The following is a 21903-nucleotide window of genomic DNA, read 5'->3' on the forward strand; positions in this document are numbered from 1 at the left end:
AGATGAAGCATGTGAAGAATGTTGGGTCTGTGTTTCCACATGCGCCGCTAGTTTAGAGACTTAATCCCGTGAAGGAAAAACACAAGGCAACAGCGGTCGATCGATTTACTTTACACCAGTTACTCTTAGAACTGAAAAAGCTTCTCGGCTGTAACGTCTTCAAGAAACTCAAAGAAGTCCAGACGCTTTGACGCTTGTATCTCTCTTTTCAAACATGACATTTAAAGTGAATTTTGAATAAATAAATAAATGCTTTTCTTTTCTTTCTCATTTTAGAGTGCAGACATGTCTGCTGCCAGCAATCTGCGATCTGAAGATCAGTTTCTCTGCTCCATCTGTCTGGATGTGTTCACTGATCCAGTCACTACATCATGTGGACACAACTTCTGCAAAATCTGCATCAGTCAGCACTGGGACATGAGTCAGAGCTGTCAGTGTCCCATGTGTAAAGAGACTTTCTACACTAGACCTCAGCTGAGGGTCAACACCTTCATCTCTGAGATGGTTGCTCAGTTCAGACGTGAAGCTCAGCAGAAAGCCAGCAGCTGCAGCTCAGAGCAACAAGGTGCCAAACCAGGAGAAGTTCCCTGTGACGTCTGCACTGGAACCAGACTGAAGGCCCTGAAGTCCTGCCTGGTGTGTCAGACCTCCTACTGTCAGACTCACCTGGAGCCTCATCTGACAGTGAAAGGCCTGAAAAGACATCAGCTGATTGATGCTGTGGAGAACCTGGAAGGCAGGATGTGTACGAAGCACGATAAACTCCTGGAGCTGTTCTGTAAGACCGACCAGACATGTGTCTGTGTGATCTGCTCTGTTTTAGACCACAAGAACCACGAGTTTGTTCCTCTGAGAGAAGAATATGAAGGAAAGAAGGCAGAGCTGGAGAAGACAGAGGCTGAGATTCAGCAGATGATCCAGAAGAGACGACTGAAGATTCAGGAGATCACAGAGTCGGTGAAGATGAGTAAAGATGCTGCAGACAGACAGAAAGCAGAAGGTGCTCAGGTCTTCACTGCTCTGATGGAGTCTGTTGAGAGACACCTGAAGGAGCTCATAAAGGAGATCGAAGACAAACAGGAAACTACAAAGAAACAGGCTGAAGGTCTCATCAAAGATGTGGAAAAGGAAATCTCTGAGCTGATGGAGAGAAGCTCTGAGGTGGAGCAGCTCTCACGCTCTGAAGACCACCTCCACCTCCTCCAAAGCTTCTCGTCCATGAAAACTGCTCCACCGACCAAGGACTGGACAGAGGTCAGAGTTCATCCACCATCATATGAGGGGACTGTGGGGAGAGCTGTGGCTCAGCTGGAGGAGACAGTCTGGAAACCCATGAAGAAGAAGCTGTTTGAGGCTGAGCTGCAGAGGGTGCAGCAGTATGAGGTGGATGTGACTCTGGATCCTGATACAGCTCATCCTGATCTCATCCTGTCTGATGATGGAAAACAAGTGTATCATAGTGATGTGAGAAAGAATCGTCCAGACAACCCAGAGAGATTTTCTTACTATGGTATTGTTTTAGGAGAGCAGAGTTTCTCTTCAGGCAGATTTTACTTTGAGGTTCAGGTTAAAGGAAAGACTAAATGGGATTTAGGAGTGGCCACAGAGTCAATCAACAGGAAGGGAGAAATCACACTGAGACCTCAGGATGGTTTCTGGACTGTGGTGCAGAGAAATGGAAATGAGTACAAAGCTCTTGCTGGTCCTTCAGTCCCCCTCTATCTTCAGCCTGGTCCTAAGAAGGTGGGGGTGTTTGTGGATTATGAGGAGGGTCTGGTCTCCTTTTATGATGTAGGTGCTGCAGCTCTGATCTACTCCTTTACTGGCTGCTCCTTCACTCACAAACTCCACCCATACTTCTGTCCCTGTAACAATGATGGTGGTAAAAACTCTGCACCTCTGATCATCTGTCCTGTCAATCAAACTGAGTCGATCAATGACTGATTTTATTTGATGACCTGATTGATTTTTCTTGAAGGGAAAAAATGAACATGTTTAGTGTAAATCCTCTACAGTCTCCATGTTTTCTATAGAATCTGATAATCGGGGACTGTGATTCACATTTTGATCTGATTCTCATTGAATTTTATGCAAGCAGAAGAAAAGTTGAATCATGAAATGTTCCCACTAATGGAAACTCAAGCTGAAGAGCAAATATCAGAGAATAAATGTCAAAAAGCTTCATTTCACAATGAAGTTTGTTAAATGCTTTGAGTGAATACAGAATCACGTGTGGGTGTTATAGAGAGCGTCCTCCCTATAAAAACTGACAAAAACATTAGTGTCCGTTGTGCATGGGAAGAAAACTTCTGTTTACAGCAAAAAAAAAACCCTTAACTTCCAAGCAAGCACAGAGTGCGCTACGACGTAATGGGAAATTCACAGAGAAACTCGTGGATTCTTCCACTGACCGCTGTGGCACACCTGCACCAAGGCAAACATCCGCCTACCCCACTCCTGCTTTACAGGTGAAAATAGAGCAACAGGAAGGCTAGTCTTTGATTTTATTTATTTTCTGCTCTGTTTTACTTGCATCCATTTGAAAGACTGAGTGTAAAAACAAAAAAAATATTTTATTTTATGTGCTGGAATGTGCAGAAAATAGGTTTAAATGTTAAACAAATGTCTTCCAGTCAGAGAATGTTGCATATAATATATTTTTTGCTTGATGCATAAAGTTAAAAGCTAAAACTAATAAAACAAGTTTTAAAAAGAGAGTTTTCCATTTGATTACATTTTGTATGATGGATTATGCAGAAAAAGTAGAATTGAGATGAAAGATCTATCGCTTTATCACCTATTCAGGTTGTAAATCATGTTTTTCAAAAGTAACTAAGTAACTAAGTAACTAAGTAATTAAATACTTTTGAAAATAAGTAATCAGTAAAGTAACAGGATTACTTTTGGGGGGAAGTAATCAGTAATTAGTTACTGATTACTTTTTTCAAGTAACTTGACCAACTCTACAGATGACTGAGCACAACCAACACAGTAAAAATGGCACAGAAACACACAAAAGGAGGAAGAGGAGGAAGGCTTCTCTTCATCCTTCCTGCCATCATTAATGAAGTTTAGCTGACAGACAGTATCTGAGAAAAATGATCAGGGATATCATTACAAATATTTATAATGCTGTTATTGATTCAATTCAATTTTATTTATATAACACCAAATCACAACAAAAGTCGCCTCAAGGTGCTTTATATTGTACAGTAGATACAGAGAAAAGCCCAACAATCATATGACCCCCTATGAGAAAGAAATTTGGCAACAGTGGGAAGGAAAAACTCCCTTTTAACAGGAAGAAACCTCCGGCAGATCCAGGCTCAGGGAGGGGCGGGGCCATCTGCTGCGACCGGTTGGGGTGAGAGAAGGAAAACAGGATAAAGACATGCTGTGGAAGAGAGACAGAGATTAATAACAGATATGATTCAATGCAGAGAGGTCTATTAACACATAGTGAGTGAGAAAGGTGACTGGAAAGGAAAAACTCAATGCATCATGGGAATCTCCGGCAGCCTACGTCTATTGCAGCATAACTAAGGGAGGATTCAGGGTCACCTGATCCAGCCCTAACTATATGTTTTAGCAAAAAGGAAAGTTTTAAGCCTAATCTTGAAAGTAGAGATAGTGTCTGTCTCCCGAATCCAAACTGGAAGCTGGTTCCACAGAAGAGGGGCCTGAAAACTGAAGGCTCTTCCTCCCATTCTACTTTTAAATACTCTAGGAACAACAAGTAAGCCTGCAGTGCGAGAGCGAAGTGCTCTAATAGGGTGATATGGCACTACAAGGTCATTAAGATAAGATGACCATGACCTTTCTAGTCCCTGTCAGGACTCTTGCTGCAGCATTTTGGATTAACTGAATGCTTTTCAGTTTTTGGACATCCTGATAATAACGAATTGCAGTAGTCCAGCCTGGAAGTAATAAATGCATGAACTACTTTTTCAGCGTCACTCTGAGACAGGATATTTCTAATTTTAGAGATGTTGCGCAAATGGAAGAAAGCAGTCTTACATATTTGTTTAATATGTACGTTGAAGGACATTTCTTGGTCAAAAATGACTCCAAGGTTCCTCACAGCGTTACTGGAGGCCAAGGTAATGCCATCCAGAGTAAGAATCTGGTTAGATACCATATTTCTAGGATTTTCAGGGCCGAGTACAATAACCTCAGTTTTATCTGAATTAAGAAGCAGAAAGTTGGCGGCCATCCTGGTCTTTATGTCTTTAAGGCATTCCTGCAGTTTAACTAATTGGTGTGTGTTATCTGGCTTCATGGATAGATAGAGCTGCGTGTCATCTGCATAGCAGTGAAAATTTATGCTATGTCTTCTAATGATGCTGCCTAAGGGAAGCATGTATAATGTAAACAGAATTGGTCCTAGCACTGAACCCTGTGGAACATCATAATTGACCATAGTGTGTAAAGAGGACTCTCCATTTACATGTACAAATTGGAGTCTATTAGATAGATATGATACAAACCACTGCAGTGCAGTACCTGTAATACCTACAGCATGTTCTAATCGCTTTAATAGGATACTATGGTCAACAGTATCGAACGCAGCACTGAGGTCTAGCACGACAATCACAGAGATGAGTCCACTGTCAGAGGCCATAAGAAGATCATTTGTAACCTTCACTAAAGCTGTTTCTGTCCTGTGATGAGCTCTGAAACCTGACTGAAACTCTTCAAATAAGCCATTCCTCTGCAGATGATCAGTTAGCTGTTTGACAACTACTCTTTCAAGGATTTTTGATATGAAAGGAAGGTTGGAGATTGGCCTATAATTAGCTAAGACAGCTGGGTCTAGAGATGGCTTTTTGAGTAAAGGTTTAACTACAGCCAGTTTGAAGGCATGTGGTACATAGCCGATTATTAGAGATAGGTTGATCATATTTAAGATTGAAGAATTAATTAATGGCAGGACTTCTTTGAGCAGTTTTGTAGGAATGGGGTCTAAAAGACACGTTGATGGTTTGGAGGAAGTAATTATTGAAGTTAAGAAAAAGAGTCTAACTTAACATTGATGTTACTAAAAGTAGCTGCAGATAATATTACATCTGTGGGATGGTAATTTTGTGGTAATTTTTTCTCTAATAATAAAAATTTTATGTGTGAAGAAGTTCATGAAGTCATTACTAGTTAACGTTAAAGGGATGGTTGGCTCGATAGAGCTCTGACTTTTTGTCAGCCTGGCTACAGTGCTGAAGAGAAACCTGGGGTTGTTCTTATTTTCTTCAATCAGTGACGAATAGTAAGATGTTCTGGCTTTGCGAAGGGCTTTCTTATAAAGCAGCAAACTATTTCTCCACGCTAAATGATGATCCTCTAAATTTGTGACACGCCATTTCCTCTCCAGCTTATGAGTTATCTGCTTTAGGCTACGTGTTTGAGAATTATACCACAGAGTCAGGTACTTTGGATTTGAGACCTTAGTTTTCACAGGAGCTACAGTATCCAGAGTCATACGTAGTGAGGAGGTAAAATTATTAACAAGATAGTCGACCTCTGTTGGAGTAGCGTTCAGATAGCTGCTCTGCTCTATGTTGGTACAGGGCATTGAAGATGATAACAGTGGGTGGATTATATTCTTAAACTTAGTTACAGCACTTTCAGAAAGACATCTACTGTGATAAAGTCTACTCTCCACTGCTGTGTAATCAGTTATTGTAAATGTAAATGTTATCAGGAAGTGATCAGACAGCAGAGGGTTTTCAGGAAACACTGTTAAATGTTCAGTTTCTATGCCATATGTTAAAACAAGATCTAGAGTGTGATTAAAGTGGTGGGTGGGTTCTTTTACATTTTGAGAGAAGCCAATTGAGTCTAATAACAGATTAAATGCCATATTGAGGCTGTCATTTTTAGCATCTACATGGATGTTAAAATCACCCACAATAATTATTTTATCTGAGCTGAGCACTAAATCAGATAAAAAGTCTGAGAAATCAGACAGAAATTCTGTGTAAGGCCCAGGTGGACGATAGATGATAACAAGTAAGACTGGTTTCTGAGTTTTACAGCTGGGGTGGACAAGGCTAAGCATCAGGCTTTCAAATGAATTAAAAGTCTGTCTTGGTCTTTCGTTAATTAATAGGCTGGTGTGAAAAATTGCTGCCACACCGCCCTCTCGGCCTGTGCTTCGAGATTTCTGGTAGTTAGAATGACTCGGGGGTGTTGATTCATTTAAACTAACATAATCATCCTGCTGCAACCAGGTTTCTGTAAGGCAGAGTAAATCGATTTGTTGATCAATTATTAAGTCATGTACTAACAGAGACTTGGAGGAGAGAGACCTAATATTTAATAATCCACATTTCACTGTTTTACTCTTTGGCTCAGATGTTTATACTGTATTGTTCTTTCTTTGTGATTTTTTATGTTTATTGCTGGCTTTTAGTTTGTTTTTTTGTCTTTTTGGGAGCTGACACAGTCTCAAAGGAGATGGGTTTTTTGGGGGGTAGCAGGAGGAGAGAAGCTGCAGAGAGGCGTGTAAGACTGCAACTCTGCTTCCTGGTCCCAACTCTGGATAGTCATATTTTGGGAGTTTAATAAATTTGTCCATATTTCTAGAAATGAGAGCTGCTCCATCCAAAGTGGGATGGATGCCGTCTCTCCTAACAAGACCAGGTTTCCTCCAGAAGGTTTGCCAATTATCTATGAAGCCCACATCGTTTCTGGGACACCACTCAGACAGCCAGCAATTTAAGGAGAACATGCGGCTAAACATGTCACTCCTGGTCTGATTGGGGAGGGGACCAGAGAAAACTACAGAGTCCGACATTGTTTTGGCAAAGTTGCACACCGATTCAATATTGATTTTAGTGACCTCCGATTGGCGTAACCGGGTGTCATTACTTTAATTATGATTTTACTGTATTTACATTTACCCTTAGCCAGCAGTTTTAAATTTCCTTCAATGTCGCCTGCTCTGGCCCCTGGAAGACAATTGACTATGGTTGCCGGTGTCTCTAGCCTCACATGTCTGAGAACAGAATCACCAATTACCAGAGTTTGACCCCCGGTGGGTGTGGTGCCTGTTGTGTTGGGCTCTTGAATAAACTCCCGCTCAAGCGATAACGTGGAGCAACAACAATCTTTTATTTTAGCGTACTCTCGTGCTGCTTACATACCACACATTTCCTGTTTAGTGGGTAAGTACTGCCGCCTAGTGGCGCATGCATGTACATCAATATAGATTACACCACATCCCCCTTACTGAAGTTAGGCTGGTACATTCTTTTGCTCTCCAAACAACACATAACTGTATAATATATCTTTTTTTCAATACAGACATACTCCAGCATTTCAGGAAATATAAACTCGGTATTTTCATAAACACTTTCTTTTCTCTTGTAACACATGTCAAACCGTTTTCCCTTTTGAACACGCCATTCTCAAAAGCAAAACTTAGCATTTCAAAATACAACTTTTTCCTTTCCAAACAATTAGCTTCACAGATCAAGTCTTTTTGGTTTAATCACTTCCCTACCAGACCGGGTTCTAACCACACCTGGTGTATGGGGTGCGCTTGGCTCAGAAACAGTCTCTATAGGGGTGGACTGAATCTGTTTTGCTTCGGTTTGAGTCTCTGTTTGTGGGATCGGCACAAGATGACTGCGGTTCCTTCTGATTGTCCCTTGGGGCCCACTGATGATGTACGATCGTGGAGTCGGGTGGACTGATGTCACTGTGCCTTGTGCTTTTGCATCCGTGATCCAGACTGGTTGCCCGGGCAACAATTTGTCCAGTTCTCTTGTTCTATGTCTTTTGTTAAAACAGTCGGTTTGTCTCAGCCTTTTCTCTCTCTCAGAATGACAAATCTGCTGAAAATCAGGCAAACATGGCTCTAAGGTTTCAGGAAGCATTGGTAAAGTAGTACGAAGCCTGCGCCCCATGAGAAGTTGAGCCGGGCTGTAGCCATTCGCCAGTGCTGTTGTTCTGTATGCCAGCAATGCCTTGTATGGATCGCTGGCTTTTTTGAGGAGATTTTTGATGGTCTGGACACCTCTCTCCGCCTCGCCGTTGCTCTGCGGGTACCTGGGACTACTGGTGACATGCTCAAAACAGTAGTCCTTTGCAAAGTCTTTCATGTCTTGACATGCAAATTGTGGGCCATTATCAGTAATCAATGTTTCAGGTATTCCATGGCGTGCAAATATTGACTTTAAATGCACAATCACATTGGCTGAACGAGTCGGGCTGAGTTGAGCAATCTCGACATATCTCGAGAAATAATCTACCACCAACAGATAGTTTTTGTCTTTTAGTGTGAACAAATCAGCTCCTAAATTCTGCCATGGCTTCTCAGGTAAACGTGTGGGCATAAGAGGTTCCCTCACATTAACTCTCTCCTGTATGCACAGCCTGCACTTAAGGACAAGTTCACTGATCTGATTACTTAAGCCTGGCCACCACACTGCTTGTCGGGCGCGTTCTCGACACTTAACTACCCCTTGGTGACCCTCGTGTATTTTGTCCAAAACCGCATTTCGCATGTTTGCAGGTATGACCAACCTTGTGCCTCGCAGTAGTAGTCCATTGTGTACACTCAAAACTGCTCTTTCTGACCAGTAGTGCTTTACTACTCCCTGCAGCTTGTTCCTGTAAGGCCAGCCTTCTGCACAGAACTTCATGACTTGGGAACAGACGCTGTCAGACTGTAGCTGCTCACGGAGATCTGCAAGGTATTTGCTGCTAGTAGGAAGGCCCTCCAGCACTGCGTCAACGTAAATATCGGTGTCCTCCATAAGATCATTGTCTCTGGGCATCACACTGTGTGTCAGCGGTAACCGTGACAGCGTATCGGCTGTGGTGAGGCTTTTGCCTGGAATGTGCCTTATAGTGTAAGAATACCTCATTAGGCGCATGCGGAATCTCTGTATCCGCGGTGGAAGCAAATCCAAGGCCTGGCCTCCAAGTAGGCTCACGAGTGGCTTATGGTCGGTCTCAAGCTCAAAGTGTAGCCCCAGAATAAAGTCACTGAATCTTTCACAGGCCCAGGTGAGCGCCAGTGCTTCTTTTTCCAGCTGAGCATAGCGCTGCTCTGTGGGTGTCAATGATCGTGAGGCATACGTGACTGGTGACCACACGTCACTGTCTTTCTGTGGCAAAACTGCCCCCAACCTGTATGAAGAGGCATCTGCTGAGATCTTTTGGGGTTTGTTTGGGTCGTAAAGCTGCAGTACTGGAGCAGATGACAGTTCTTCTTTTAAACTGCTAAATGCGTTTTGTTGCTCGTGCCCCCAGTACCACACGTTTTTAGTTGAAAGCAAGTCTCTCAGTGGTTTGTCTTTTTCGGAGAGGTTTGGGATGAATTTCCCCAGCTGATTCACCATTCCTAAGAAGCTTCTAAGCTCACTCACGGTGCTTGGCTCTTTCATATTCTGCACCGCACTAGTTTTGTCAGGGTCAGGACTCATACCTTCAGATGACACAATGAATCCTAAGAATTTCACTGCTCTTTTGCCAAACTCACATTTTGACATGTTCAGGGTGACGCCCGCCTTCTCTGCACGGTCGAGGACAGCGTGGAGTCTCCTGTCGTGCTCCTCTTTCGTGGATCCCCAGACCAGGATGTCGTCCATGTGGCACACGACTCCCGTGAGGCCGGCTGTCACTTCCGTCACCATCATGTTTTGGAAATGCTCTGGTGCACTGGAAATACCAAATGGCAAACGATTGAAATGGTATCTACCAAATGGCGTAATAAATGTGGTGAGGAGAGCAGATTCTTTGGACAGCGGTATTTGCCAAAAGCCCATGTTAGCATCAAGCTTGGAGAAATACTGCGCACCTGTGAGCACGCCTAGTGTTTGGTCTACAGAGGGGAGGATATATCTTTCACGACACACTGACTCATTTAATGGTGTCATGTCCACACAGATGCGGACATTGTCTTTGTCCTTTTTAGGGGCTAGGACCATGCCGCAACACCAGTCTGTGGGCTCTTCCACACGACTGATTATTCCCAACTGTTCCATCCTCTCCAGCTCTGTTTTGACTTTGCCTAGTAGTGGCAGTGGAACATGCCTAGGCACTTTCAGTGAATAAGGTTTAGCGTCGGGCTTCAGCTTAATCGTGTATGGTTTTTGAACAAGCCTGAGCCCATCACATAGTTTCGGGTACGCTTTCTTCACTGTCTCATGGTCAACATTGACCACTCACAGAAGCTGTCCTGCTTAAGAGAGCTACACGCAGATTTCTGACTACATAGATTGTCTCTGTAGTGCTCCTGTCACTGTAGGAAATTGTCCTCCTTTGTAGACCCAAGTACGCTCAGTGCTGCACCTCCTGGTCCATACAGTGGCTTTTCAGCTTTTTGCAAATGTTCATTTGGCTGCTTAATGTCTTTGAATGTCTCCTCTGAGATAGCTGTGACATCTGCCCCCGAGTCTAATTTAAATGTCATGCTTTTGCCTCTCACGCAGATGTTAGCAAGCCACGGGTCTTCTCCTGAATCCAGTTCACCTAGGAAAAGTCCATCTGCACTATCAGCCACCTCATGCACAGTTGTAGACCTACAAACTCTCCCGTAGTGTCCACGTTTCCCACAGTTGTGGCATTCTGCATTTTTGGCTGGGCACTGTGCTGCTGGGTGCATCGGTGCTTTTCCACATTTAGAACATGTTTTATTCTCTTGTTTTGTTATTTGCGGTTTTTGTGGCTTGAACTGCTTTTGGCCTCTGCTTCTGAATTTATTTGACTGTGATTTTCTGACATGCACGGCATCCACTGCTGTTTTGCCAGTGCTGCTTTCGCCTCTTAGGTCAGTTTGCTGTCTTTTTATTTCCTCAGATTGTCTCGCCATTGTGATAGCTTTAGCTAGGGTCAAATCTTTGTTGAGCTGCATTCTCTCTGACAGCGATGAATCTTTAAGACCCACAACGAGCCTATCCCTCAAAAGTTCATCGTGAAGTTCACCATATTCACAGTTTTCAGCGAGAGCATATAGAGCTGTTATGAAGGAGTCAACTGTTTCTGCTGGCTGTTGTACTCGCTTATTAAACTTTGCTCTTTCATAGATCACATTCTTTCTGGGGACAAAATGTCTATCAAATGCGTTTCTGACTGCATTGTACTGCTGGCGCTGCCCGTCTGTTAGGTCAAGTCCCCTTAGCACGTCGTCAGCCTCGTCTCCCATGCAGTAAACTAATGTGTTCACTTGGTTAGCATCTGTTGAGCTGTTCAGGTTACTTGCCATTCTAAAACGCTCAAAACGTCTGATCCACTTCTCCCACTCCTGGGGCTTTGCGAAGTCGAATGGTTCCGGTGGCTTGATGGTGAAAGTAGCCGCTGGTGGAGCTGCCATAACCGGGCCAAGTGTCGCTGCTGCCGGCAGTAGAGCTGCCGCTTGCTCCGTCATGTTTGTCGCTAGCCGATCACCAAGCTGACTTTCTTTTCAGTTTTCTCAGTTCACCGCTTAGAGCGAGTGCACTTCTGACACCATGTTGTGTTGGGCTCTTGAATAAACTCCCGCTCAAGCGATAACATGGAGCAACAACAATCTTTTATTTTAGCGTACTCTCGTGCTGCTTACATACCACACATTTCCTGTTTAGTGGGTAAGTACTGCCGCCTAGTGGCACATGTGTCGCGGAGGGTAGGTGATTTAAGCACAGATATTACTAAGAAAAGGGAAACCCTCCTCAAAAACGGACAGAGCAGTGGAGCAGCCAAGGGAATTCACACAAATTTAAAAACTGTAAGACTAAAATATAATTTATTATATTTAAACAGTTAAAAATATAAAAGGAATTAAAAAAACAACCCTGGCCAGGGGAGAACACACCATAAACATCAATAAAACACAAGATTAAAAGTCCAGTGGCGATCGCCACGGTATAGAAGTCACTAAAAATTTAAAAATCCAGTGAAGCGGTGCAGGAGGGAAACCCGGCGGCGTCCTCGCCTTCCTCTTCATGTTCTGCGCCCCGGTGCGCTAAAGGAAGAAAGGCAGCGGCAGTCACTACTCTTTTCGGCAGCTATCATTCATTAAAGGGGACAAGTCAAAACTCTGCCCGCTGCTTCTCTGTAATCGCCAATCGGCACCGACCCGCCTCGCCGCCTCTAGTTTCCGCAGACACGAAATCTGGCCTCCAGTTGCTGAAGCAGTCGGACACCTCGCTCTGCGTCCTTGCTTATCGGCGCTGTATCCTCCTGGCTCGCTTCACGCCAACCTCTCCCAGCCTGTCTGTGTTACTCAGCACTCCCTGTAAATTACCACTCACTCCTTTTCTCTCAGGTGTGTCCAATCAGTAAAATGGGAAAAGGGCGGAGTCCCTCCAGGACAGATTGACGGTGTAACCAAAATCATGCAATAAAAATAAAACACTGCACAAAATATAACCACAACATGCAATATAAAAAGTAAATAAATACACTTCACATTAAAACACAACAAAGCAAAACAACATCCGTCCTCCCCTGGATGACACATGCATGTACATCAATATAGATTACACCACAGTGCCGAGTGGGGAAAAATGCTTAGACACATGAACAGGTTGGTGGTGTACCTGGGGCTTCTGTTTAAGACTATAGAGTAGAGACACAGTGAGTGAATACTTTGGCTATAAATTAGGTAGTGAGCACACAGAAAGTGTGCTTCGGATGAAGCACATTAAGATTCTACTATGAGAAAAGAATGTATTTTAAAGTTGTTAAATAAATTGCTAAGCAGATAAGCTACTCAGAAACACCACTGTGTTTGAGCAGGAACAGGAAGTGATACTCTACCGCAGAGTGAGTGAACACCAAGTGAGAGCGCTGGGTTGAACCAGTGTTGTGTTATCCAAGTGTAATACTGACCAACATGACTCTACATCCATGTGGCTCAAAGGTTTTCTTACAAAGTTGAAGGAGTTCAGGATTGAGGAGGCTGCTCAGACTCTTCTGCCATCTAGTGGTCTTCTGTGCACACTGATATTTACACAAATATACTGACAGGGAAAAGAACGTCAGTTCTTTGCAGTGCAGTAAAAACCAGATGTCATGGCAGCATGAAAGACTTTGATTACACAAACATGACATAGGAGTAAATCATGGAGAACAACTATTGCAGGGGTGGCCAACCAGTCAGAGACCAAGAGCCACTTGTTTTTTACTGTGTTACCGCAAAGAGCCACATCATACGCATGGGCACACATGAACATCACCCATCCTTTCCTCCCTCTCTCTCTCTCTCTCTCTCTCTCTCTCTCTCTCTCACACACACACACACACACACACACACACACACACACACACACACACACACAAATACACACATCTCTGCTCAGCCAGATTTATTGTAAATGTCACACACCAACATGATAATGACAGAAATGGACTCCTACAGTACTAAAACCACAGGCCAGTCATTTTCAACAATGAAATTGTGTGCACTGTCTCACACACAAACTCTCAGTTCAACCAAGTCCACAAACAAAAATATAATAATCTACAATAGCATTTACTTTTACAATGCATGTTGTTTAGTGGGACTTCTGGCATTCCTTGCCTTGAACAATCCTCTTCAAATCTGGCTTGTATTCCGTTGTTGCCACTCGAAGCAATTCTTTCACATGAGTGTCAGTCAGAACAGATCGATGCTTTGATTTCACATGTTTTAGGGTAGAAAACACAGACTCACAGATGTATGTTGACCCAAACATTGACAGTATCTTAAGCGCAGCCCGTTTGACATTGGGGTATTTTTCCATTGGCACACTTTTCCAGAAATCAATGGTCCCTTCCCTTAAAGCAGGTTTCAATTGGTCCTCCTCACAAAGATCGATCATCTCCAACTCAGCCGCAGCTTCATCTGTGACTAGCGGGACTTTCAAACAGCCGGTCTCTGCATTAAATGGGTCGACGAGGAACGTAATCTGTGGCCTTTTCAATTGTAGAACATGGAACCGGGTCACAAAGCTTTCGTGCAAGTTTTCAATCAGCGTTGCATATCTGGCTCTTTGCTTACTCAGGGCGGCGCTGGCGACTTGCCTGCTGGCTTTTAGCAGAGTGGGAAAATGCGTTAAATCTCCCTTTTGAATATGTGTCTTGAACAGCTTCAGTTTGTTGACAAACGCAAACACACTTTGCACCAGGTCAGGCAGCATTTTTAACTTACCCTGCAGGGTCAGGTTCAGTCTGTCCAAGTTACACATCATGTCTACCAAAAAGGCCAGATCCATAATCCACTTGAGGTCCGAGAGCTCGGGATAGTCCTTGTCCTTCTCTTCCATAAACAGTTTCACGGCATCCAAAAGCTCGAAGAAGCGAGAGAGTACCTGGCCTTTTGACAGCCACCTCACAGTGCAGTGCAGCGGCAGGTCACCTGGAAGCCCTTGGTCCAGCTCAGCGATGAGATTCTTGAATTGCCTGTGGTTAAGCGCATGTGTGTGGATATAGTTGACGATTTCCATCACAGGCTTCATGACGTTATCTAAATTCAATGATTTAGACACGAGTTGCTCCATGTGGATGATGCAGTGGAAATTCCAAAAGTCAGGAATAGTTTGGTCAGCTTTGCATAGCCCCACAAGCCCGTTCACAGATCCCATCATGGCTGGTGCTCCATCCGTGGCTATTCCAGTTAATTTTGTTATGGGCAGATTTGCTTTTTCAAATGCAGCCATCATGGTTTCTTTCACATCTGTCCCACGGGTTCTGTCTTTTAATGGCACAATATCCAGGAGTTCTTCTTTGATCACACAATCGTTTGACACAGACCGTGCAAATATTGCCAACTGAGGCTTGTCTTGTATATCACAACTCTCATCCAATGCGACACTAAAATACTCACATGCTTGAAGGTCAGAGTGCAACTGTGATTCAATAGCCGTGTTAATGTCCGATATTCTGTGTTCAACAGTGTGGCGGGACAGTTGGACGTCTGATACCATGCGTTTTAATTTGTCGTTTTCAGGAGACAAGATTTCAACAACGTCACTGAGGCATTTTTTAACAAACTCCCCTTCATTGTATGGCTTTTTAGCCCGTGCAATGTTCCAAGCCAACTGATAGGATGCGAGCGTTATGGTCTCTGACCGCTTCGTAAATTTTTGGAAAAACTGTTTCTGCTTTTCTGCCTGACTTTTCAAAGTGGCCAACTCATGCTTGCGAAGTTCAGTCCCTTTTGGAAATTCCTGGTCGATGTTAGCATGGAGTGAGCTGAAGTGGCGCTGAAGATTTGAAGCTTTGAAATGCGTCTGATGATGTCTGGCATATAAGGCAGAATGGCTTGCCATTGCGTTCAACAAAAAAATATAAACTCTCCCACTCTGTTAAAAACGTCCTGTGTTCATCTTCATATTTTCTTTTTGCTGTGCATTTTTTCCCTGCCATTTTAAGGGCGAACTTGCTCCTACTGGGAACTTTGCGGCATTTTCATCTCACACACATGCGCATTTGATGAAAATACCGTATTGAACTCAAGCGAAGCGAACGCGCACATTTTAATACAACAACACAAAAAATACCCAAAACACAAACACAAACTTTGATATGAACGTAAGAGCCGCATGAAACCAGGCAAAGAGCCGCATGCGGCTTGAGAGCCGCGGGTTGGCCACCCCTGAACTATTGATTATCCTGAGCTCAAGCTAGTCATATCCTCTGCACATGAGCAGCTTGAGCTGATTTTATCAAATGATATTTCAGTGTACTTGTAACTAACTCAGCAGCTCATTCTCATTTTACATGGCTACATAAGAACATATAACATAACATAAGAACATATAGTTTACCACTTTTACCTGGATATACTTCATTACTGTACTGCACCGTAACTGGTAGTATGAGCACTTGGCCACATGATGGCACTGTTGATCTTAAATTGATGTTAAGTTGATATTGAGATGAGATTTCTTTGATTTCTTTGATAATCAGCAACAAAAAGCCTTTTTTGTTTTACCAGGACAGGATGAAAAGTCATTTCTTTGTATAGAACTTTGTGAACATAGTGACAAAGTGCTTTACAGAACATGTATGAACAGTGATTCAGATTGACCTTTGATTCTTTCTCTGCTGGATCCTTTCTAAAGTCTGGCTCAGTCACATCCTGAATCTTTTCTTTCTTTTGGGGTTTCTGCTGTCTGTCTCCACCACAGAGATACTGTGAGTCCTGTCATCTGCTCGTGACCACAGAGAGTAGCAGATGATTCATGCCACTCATAAATATGGAACTACGTGGATTGGAGGCACTGCTCCACAGGTTTGAATAAAAGCTGTGGCACTTCTAAAGATTAATCTACCCATCAAGCACTGGACTGGGAGAGTAATGTGTCTGTGTTCTCCATATTTATCATTTGAGGCTGTTGGGGGGTTTTTTCTAATGAGTTTTTGTCTCTTTGGTTCTGTTATGTAGGAGGGTTACTGGTTTTGGGTGGGTGGAACTGGTTTCCCACGTATATACTGGTGTCATGGAGAGCCTAACAGCTCTCTCCAGAAATAGCACTGCCTACACATGAACTTTACAGGTGAACCTTCAAAGAAAGTCGAACATTGAACATTACCAATGTCACATTAACATTTTCACGGGTCTCCTCCTAAATCTCAAAGACATCTACCCATAATTCCCTAATAACCCATTATTATAAAAGGTGTGACAGTTACAAAGATGAAATTTAGTAACCTTAGTGGCAGATTAGGGGCAGTCTGTGGAGGCGGAGCAGTTATAGCTCCAAAAACATAAGAAAAGAGTTGGGAGACTGTTACATTATAGAGTCATACAGTCTGCGCAGTGTGAGTTTACATTATAATAAATAATAACCATCATGTATGTGCTGTCTTTATTTCATTCAGCACCAAAAACAGGAAAAATGAACTGAACTGGATTCAGGCCTTAACACAGCGGGTGCATCAAATGTATGTGAGTGTTTTTCAGACTCACCTGTACTGTGTGTTATACAATACTGAATACATAATGAGATGGAAATAGTCCAATAATAGAATTGTACATCAGACACAGCTCTCTGAAATGATTTCTCTGTCTCCTCAGATGTGATCCTACTCTGCCAACAGGAGCTCAGATCTGCTAAAATCACAGTCTGAAGCTGCAGCCTTGCAATCCTCACTTTTATTCATCCAATCAGGCTCGCTTCAAATCTCTAGCAAGAAGATCAAAGTAAAAGTGAGATTAATTTTGTATTTTCTGGGAGTGTGACTATCAGAGCATCAGTGAGCACATAACATAAAGATTGTGCTAACATTACAAAGTGAATTCCTGATAATGTGCTGCACTGCGAACAGGAAACATCACTGATGCTACCTGACATCACAATATTGAAAAGACAGCTGGAGCCTGGTGTCAGTAACAGTAAGAGAGTCAGTGTCAGTCCCAGCTTGCACTCGCGTGTCTGTGGAATTGGGTCCAGAGTGAAAGTGGCAGTGCTCACAGTGCTAACATTGATTGTATGTGTGTAGGTTGCTTCTGTGAGGGTTACAGATGTGGTGGGGCTGCTGTCTCTGGGGAGAGCTGAGCTCATGTGTGTCTGTTTTTTCAAAATGAAAAGAACAAAAAGAATCTCATTTCATCCGTGCTGTGATCCAAAGCTATGAACTAAACTAAAGCCACGTGGAATAAAGCCCTTGATACCTGCTAGCATGCTAAATCTCTGCACAGACAAACACACTGAACTATTACAGGAAATGAAGTCAGCAGCTCCTGGTTTCAGCTGGGAAACGTGAAATACACAATGAACTCTCATGTTCTGAGGCTACTTTAAGCCAGCAGACAGGATTAATCATGGGATTTATCTCAAACAGACCAATGAAACTGGGAGTAGGTTTCTTCAGACTCACACTCAGAGGGCAATGGTATATTCCTACCAGATAATCAGACACTCTGACCTGAGTGTGATGATAGTGCAGAGCTCTGATGGCAATCATCTTATGTCTTTAACAAAGTCTCTTGGGTGGAGCTTCAGAGAGAGAGGCAACGGTGAAGATGATGGTGCATGGAGGGAACTGAGTGCTCACCTTCAACTGTGGGGAAGAGTGGAGGTTGATACCACAGTGAAGGTTCAAAGGAGAGTCCAGTGGCTGAAGAGGTGTGTGCATACTCCACCATTTATTTATTTATTGATGTCAGCAGCGACATGAGTGGTCAGGTTTAGGCAGAGCCCTGAGTGAAGCTTGATTAAACTTCTGCAGGAAATCTGAACCCGACACCGCAACCTTCCACACCATTCAAGTCACCGTGTGTCCACCCAAGGCGTAGTTACGTTTGTCAGGAGGTGCACGTCAGGTCACGAGGAAGTTTACGGCGTAAGTTACTCAGATTACTCACAGGACATCTTAATCAAGCTTCAGTCTGAGTCGAGTCAGCCGAGGTTCAGAACAGTGGATCCTCATATCACTCATTCAGAGACTTCCTCAAGTGTTTGTGTGAATACAGAGAGACGCAGCTCTGCTTTATTCATAATTACTAGTCAATAAATTAATCTACAATCATTTTATAGTACAATCACAGATAGGAGTGTCATGTGACTTGGCGTAGAAAGATATAGAAGTCCCCCCGGGCTGCCTCTACATCACAGCTCAAAGGTTCAAAGGTCTTATTATCCAGCTTTATGTGATTAAACATGATCAGAGTGCTAAACAGACCTTTTCTCTATTTCCTAATAATAAAGCATTTTTATTTTTAATCAAAGACAAATGAGTCTTCAGTGAGAGGAACAGGTCAGCAGGTTGGATCTAAGAGGTTCATGTTGAAGACTCCACTAGAGACACTAGAGGGGGAACCTCAGTCCAACCTGTGAACCTGTCAGCTGATTGTGTGATTTTTGGCTTCATCTGCTCATTGTTGCCGTGTCAGATGGTTCATTCAGAAGGATTTGGATGACATCACACTTCCACTGGATGCCCAGCTGCTCTCCTGTTGGGGGATTATCATCAATACAGAACTCTGGGATAAGAGCATCTTTAGGCCTGGCTGTGCTCATCCTTCCTCCAACCCTCCAACCCCTCTCCTCACCAAAGATAAGAACAACTGAGCATTAACTCAGAGTAGCTTAGTTGCATCAGTAGAGTTTAAGTCATCTGATTATTAGGGCCCGAGCACTAAGAGTGAGAAGGCCCTATTGTATCTGCTCCGTTTCTTCTTCTTCTTATTATTCAGGCAAAACAAGTGCCTTTTTGAGGGCCTAAACATGCTCAAAAACTCATGAAATTTTGCACACATGCCAGGTCTGGGGAAAATGTTGTATTTTATTGGTTTTACATATGAGCACTGGGAAATGGCTCTAGAGCGCCACCTATGCCTTGTTAAATGCAGCCCTACGACCACATCGTTTGAGCTACATGTATGAAATCTGGCACACATGTGTATCATGCCAAGACGAACAAAAAAGTCAATGGGACAATTGACGCAAACCCAACAGGAAGTCCGCCATTTGGTCGTGAATGTGACAATTTGGCTCTAATTTTGGCATTTCCATGCCTCGAACTTTTTCGAACTCCTCCTTGGCATTTGGTCGTATAAGCTTCATCTTTGGTCAGTGTCAACTACACACCTGGGCCATGTTAAATTGCGGAGCTTTTGAGTTTTCGCGATACGGTGAGGCCATGGCGCCACGGCGAATTTCGATGACTCGCCATGAAAATCTTATTGCCTCTCATTCTGTCATACATTGTCCGATCTGGACCAAAGAGCATACATATGATAAGGCTCCCCCCCGAACATATTTCAACTGCCATATTTGTCATCAGGGAGAGCGCCACCTAGTGTGAACAGGAAATGTTATGTTTTACCCTTTGGGGTACAGTGTGACTTTTCGCGAAAGGGTGTTGCCCCAGCAGCATGGCGAACTTTGATGTCTCACCATGAAGAAACAAATTTGTATAACTCCATGAAATCCAGTCTGATCAGAACCAGATTTTACAGGCGTGATGTCAGACCCGCCCTGAACAGATTGATGTGCCCATTGTCAGGAATACACAGAGCGCCACCTAGTGGCAACAGGAAATGTCATGTCATTGTGAGCACCAATGGGAGGGTTGAGGCTGCTCACTGCACATGCATGGCCGGAGTTGCAGAGACCTGCACCCATGTCGCTGCTCTTTTGTTTAAAGTCGAGGCTACAGTGCGTATCAGAGGCACCAGAACTGTAACAGACGAGCCTGCATATTGGGTGTTGCCTGGAAATATGACCAAGATACAGCCCGAGGTTGCACATAACATTGACTTCTCCTCAGCAGCTGCCCAAAAACTTGGTCTTGATGAAATCATAAACACACCCTCGTCATCAAGAGGCAAAAAGAGGCGATCGCAAAAAAGGCACATTCCTATTGCAACGCTGGAGGATTTGTCACCATTACTGGATACGCTGCAGAAGCACAGCAAAGCAGTGACTTTGTGTGGAGTCGAAAACTATTACACCAACTACACTACAAAGTCACCCACATTACCCCAATCCCTGGCGTGTTTACACAACAGAGACGCTGAGTCCCTTGGCCTTCCTGATCTTCAGGTGCACTGTCTAAAGTTTCTTACGGCAGCAAGTGTTACAGAGGCTCAGGCAGAAGAGATTGAAGCACAGACTAGATCGCAGCACATGACCCCTGCATGGTTTCGCTGGCGTGCAGGGAGAATCACAGCTTCGGCTATGCATACTGTTTTGGCTACAAGTTTGGACACTCCAGCCCATAGTGTTGTGAATCGTGTGTGTTACCCAGAAAAGACCTTTTCTATGGTGCAAACAAGGTGGGGTGTTGAGCATGAAGAGGGTGCAAGAAAGGCCTACAACGAGATAATGGCATCGTATCACCGCAATCTGCAGGTGCGTTTATGTGGTTTCTGTGTGAACACCAATTTTCCAGAAGTAGGAGCATCTCCAGACGGACTGACAATATGTGACTGTTGTGGTAAGGGGTGCCTGGAGATAAAGTGTCATTTTAAACAACGAACGGCCAGCATTAAGGAGCTTTGGCTGCACAGGACAAAGACTTTTGCTTGAAGGTAGCTGCTAATGGTCTTCAATTGAAGCAGGCGCACCCATACTACTGTCAGGTATAAACACAAATCTTTGTTACGGGCGCCAACCACTGTGACCTCGTGTGTGGACACAGAGAGACCTTGCTGTGATTCGCATCTTCCCTGCTGTGGATTTTCTGGAAACCGCGCTTAAAGCAAGCACAAGAATTCTTTGTTTAAGTGTGTCTTCCTGAACTTGTTGTGAAATACTTCTCGAAACAACGTGCTGCTCTAAATAGCCTGTAATGTTTCATGTTGTAGTTCAAGATTGATGACAGCTGTGTGGTGGGATGTAAATTGTTTGCATTTCATTTTTATGTACTTGCTAAGTACATTTGAATAGATCAATAATAAAAAAAACAATCAAATATACTATTCTTTTTTGTTTTATTAAAACAACTTCACACAAAGTACAACTATTTACAATGTACTGTACATTCAAAACAACAGCTTTAAGAATACTCAACAGGAGCAAGTGTCATTTGGCCCTGGTTTGACAACAACACTGGGGCACATATTAACAAAAACACAGCAAACCTTAACGATCTTATCGAGAAGTGTTGTGTCTTCACCCTCACATGATAAGAGTAATCGGATTGGTATTGTAGTGTGTAACATTTTGAACTTGTTGCGCAAACTACCTATTACTCGCTCAACATGAATTCTTAGGTGGGCAATTGCTCTCATTTGTTCAACGTCCCTTGCATCAAGTTAACAGTAGCCTTTTGTGAAAGCTGGAATCTTGACCTCCGCACACATCATTCCTACAGCATCTCTGATGTCAAAGCCTCTGTCAGCCAATACTACGTCCCCTGGTAACAGCTTTTGAAGAATGCCACATCTCTCTGTGATGTGTTTATCTGATGCATGACCCCCCCATCCCCTGGAAATGAAAGAAATAGCTCCATGGGGTGTAATCCCGATGAGGTATTTTATGGTGT

At 43.4% G+C, this 21903-nt stretch overlaps 1 protein-coding gene across 1 annotated transcript; it reads left to right on the top strand.

Annotated features, from left to right (window-relative positions):
- The first annotated feature begins 285 nt into the window (after window positions 1-285).
- On the top strand, window positions 286-1944 carry LOC134623393 (E3 ubiquitin-protein ligase TRIM39-like). Its single transcript, XM_063468552.1, has one exon. The coding sequence runs from the start codon at window positions 286-288 to the stop codon at window positions 1942-1944; it is 1659 nt and encodes a 552-aa protein (XP_063324622.1).
- Window positions 1945-21903: the final 19959 nt, after the last annotated feature.

Source organism: Pelmatolapia mariae, unplaced genomic scaffold, assembly GCF_036321145.2.
Source record: "Pelmatolapia mariae isolate MD_Pm_ZW unplaced genomic scaffold, Pm_UMD_F_2 NODE_ptg000617l+_length_53559_cov_1, whole genome shotgun sequence".
NCBI lineage: Eukaryota > Metazoa > Chordata > Actinopteri > Cichliformes > Cichlidae > Pelmatolapia > Pelmatolapia mariae.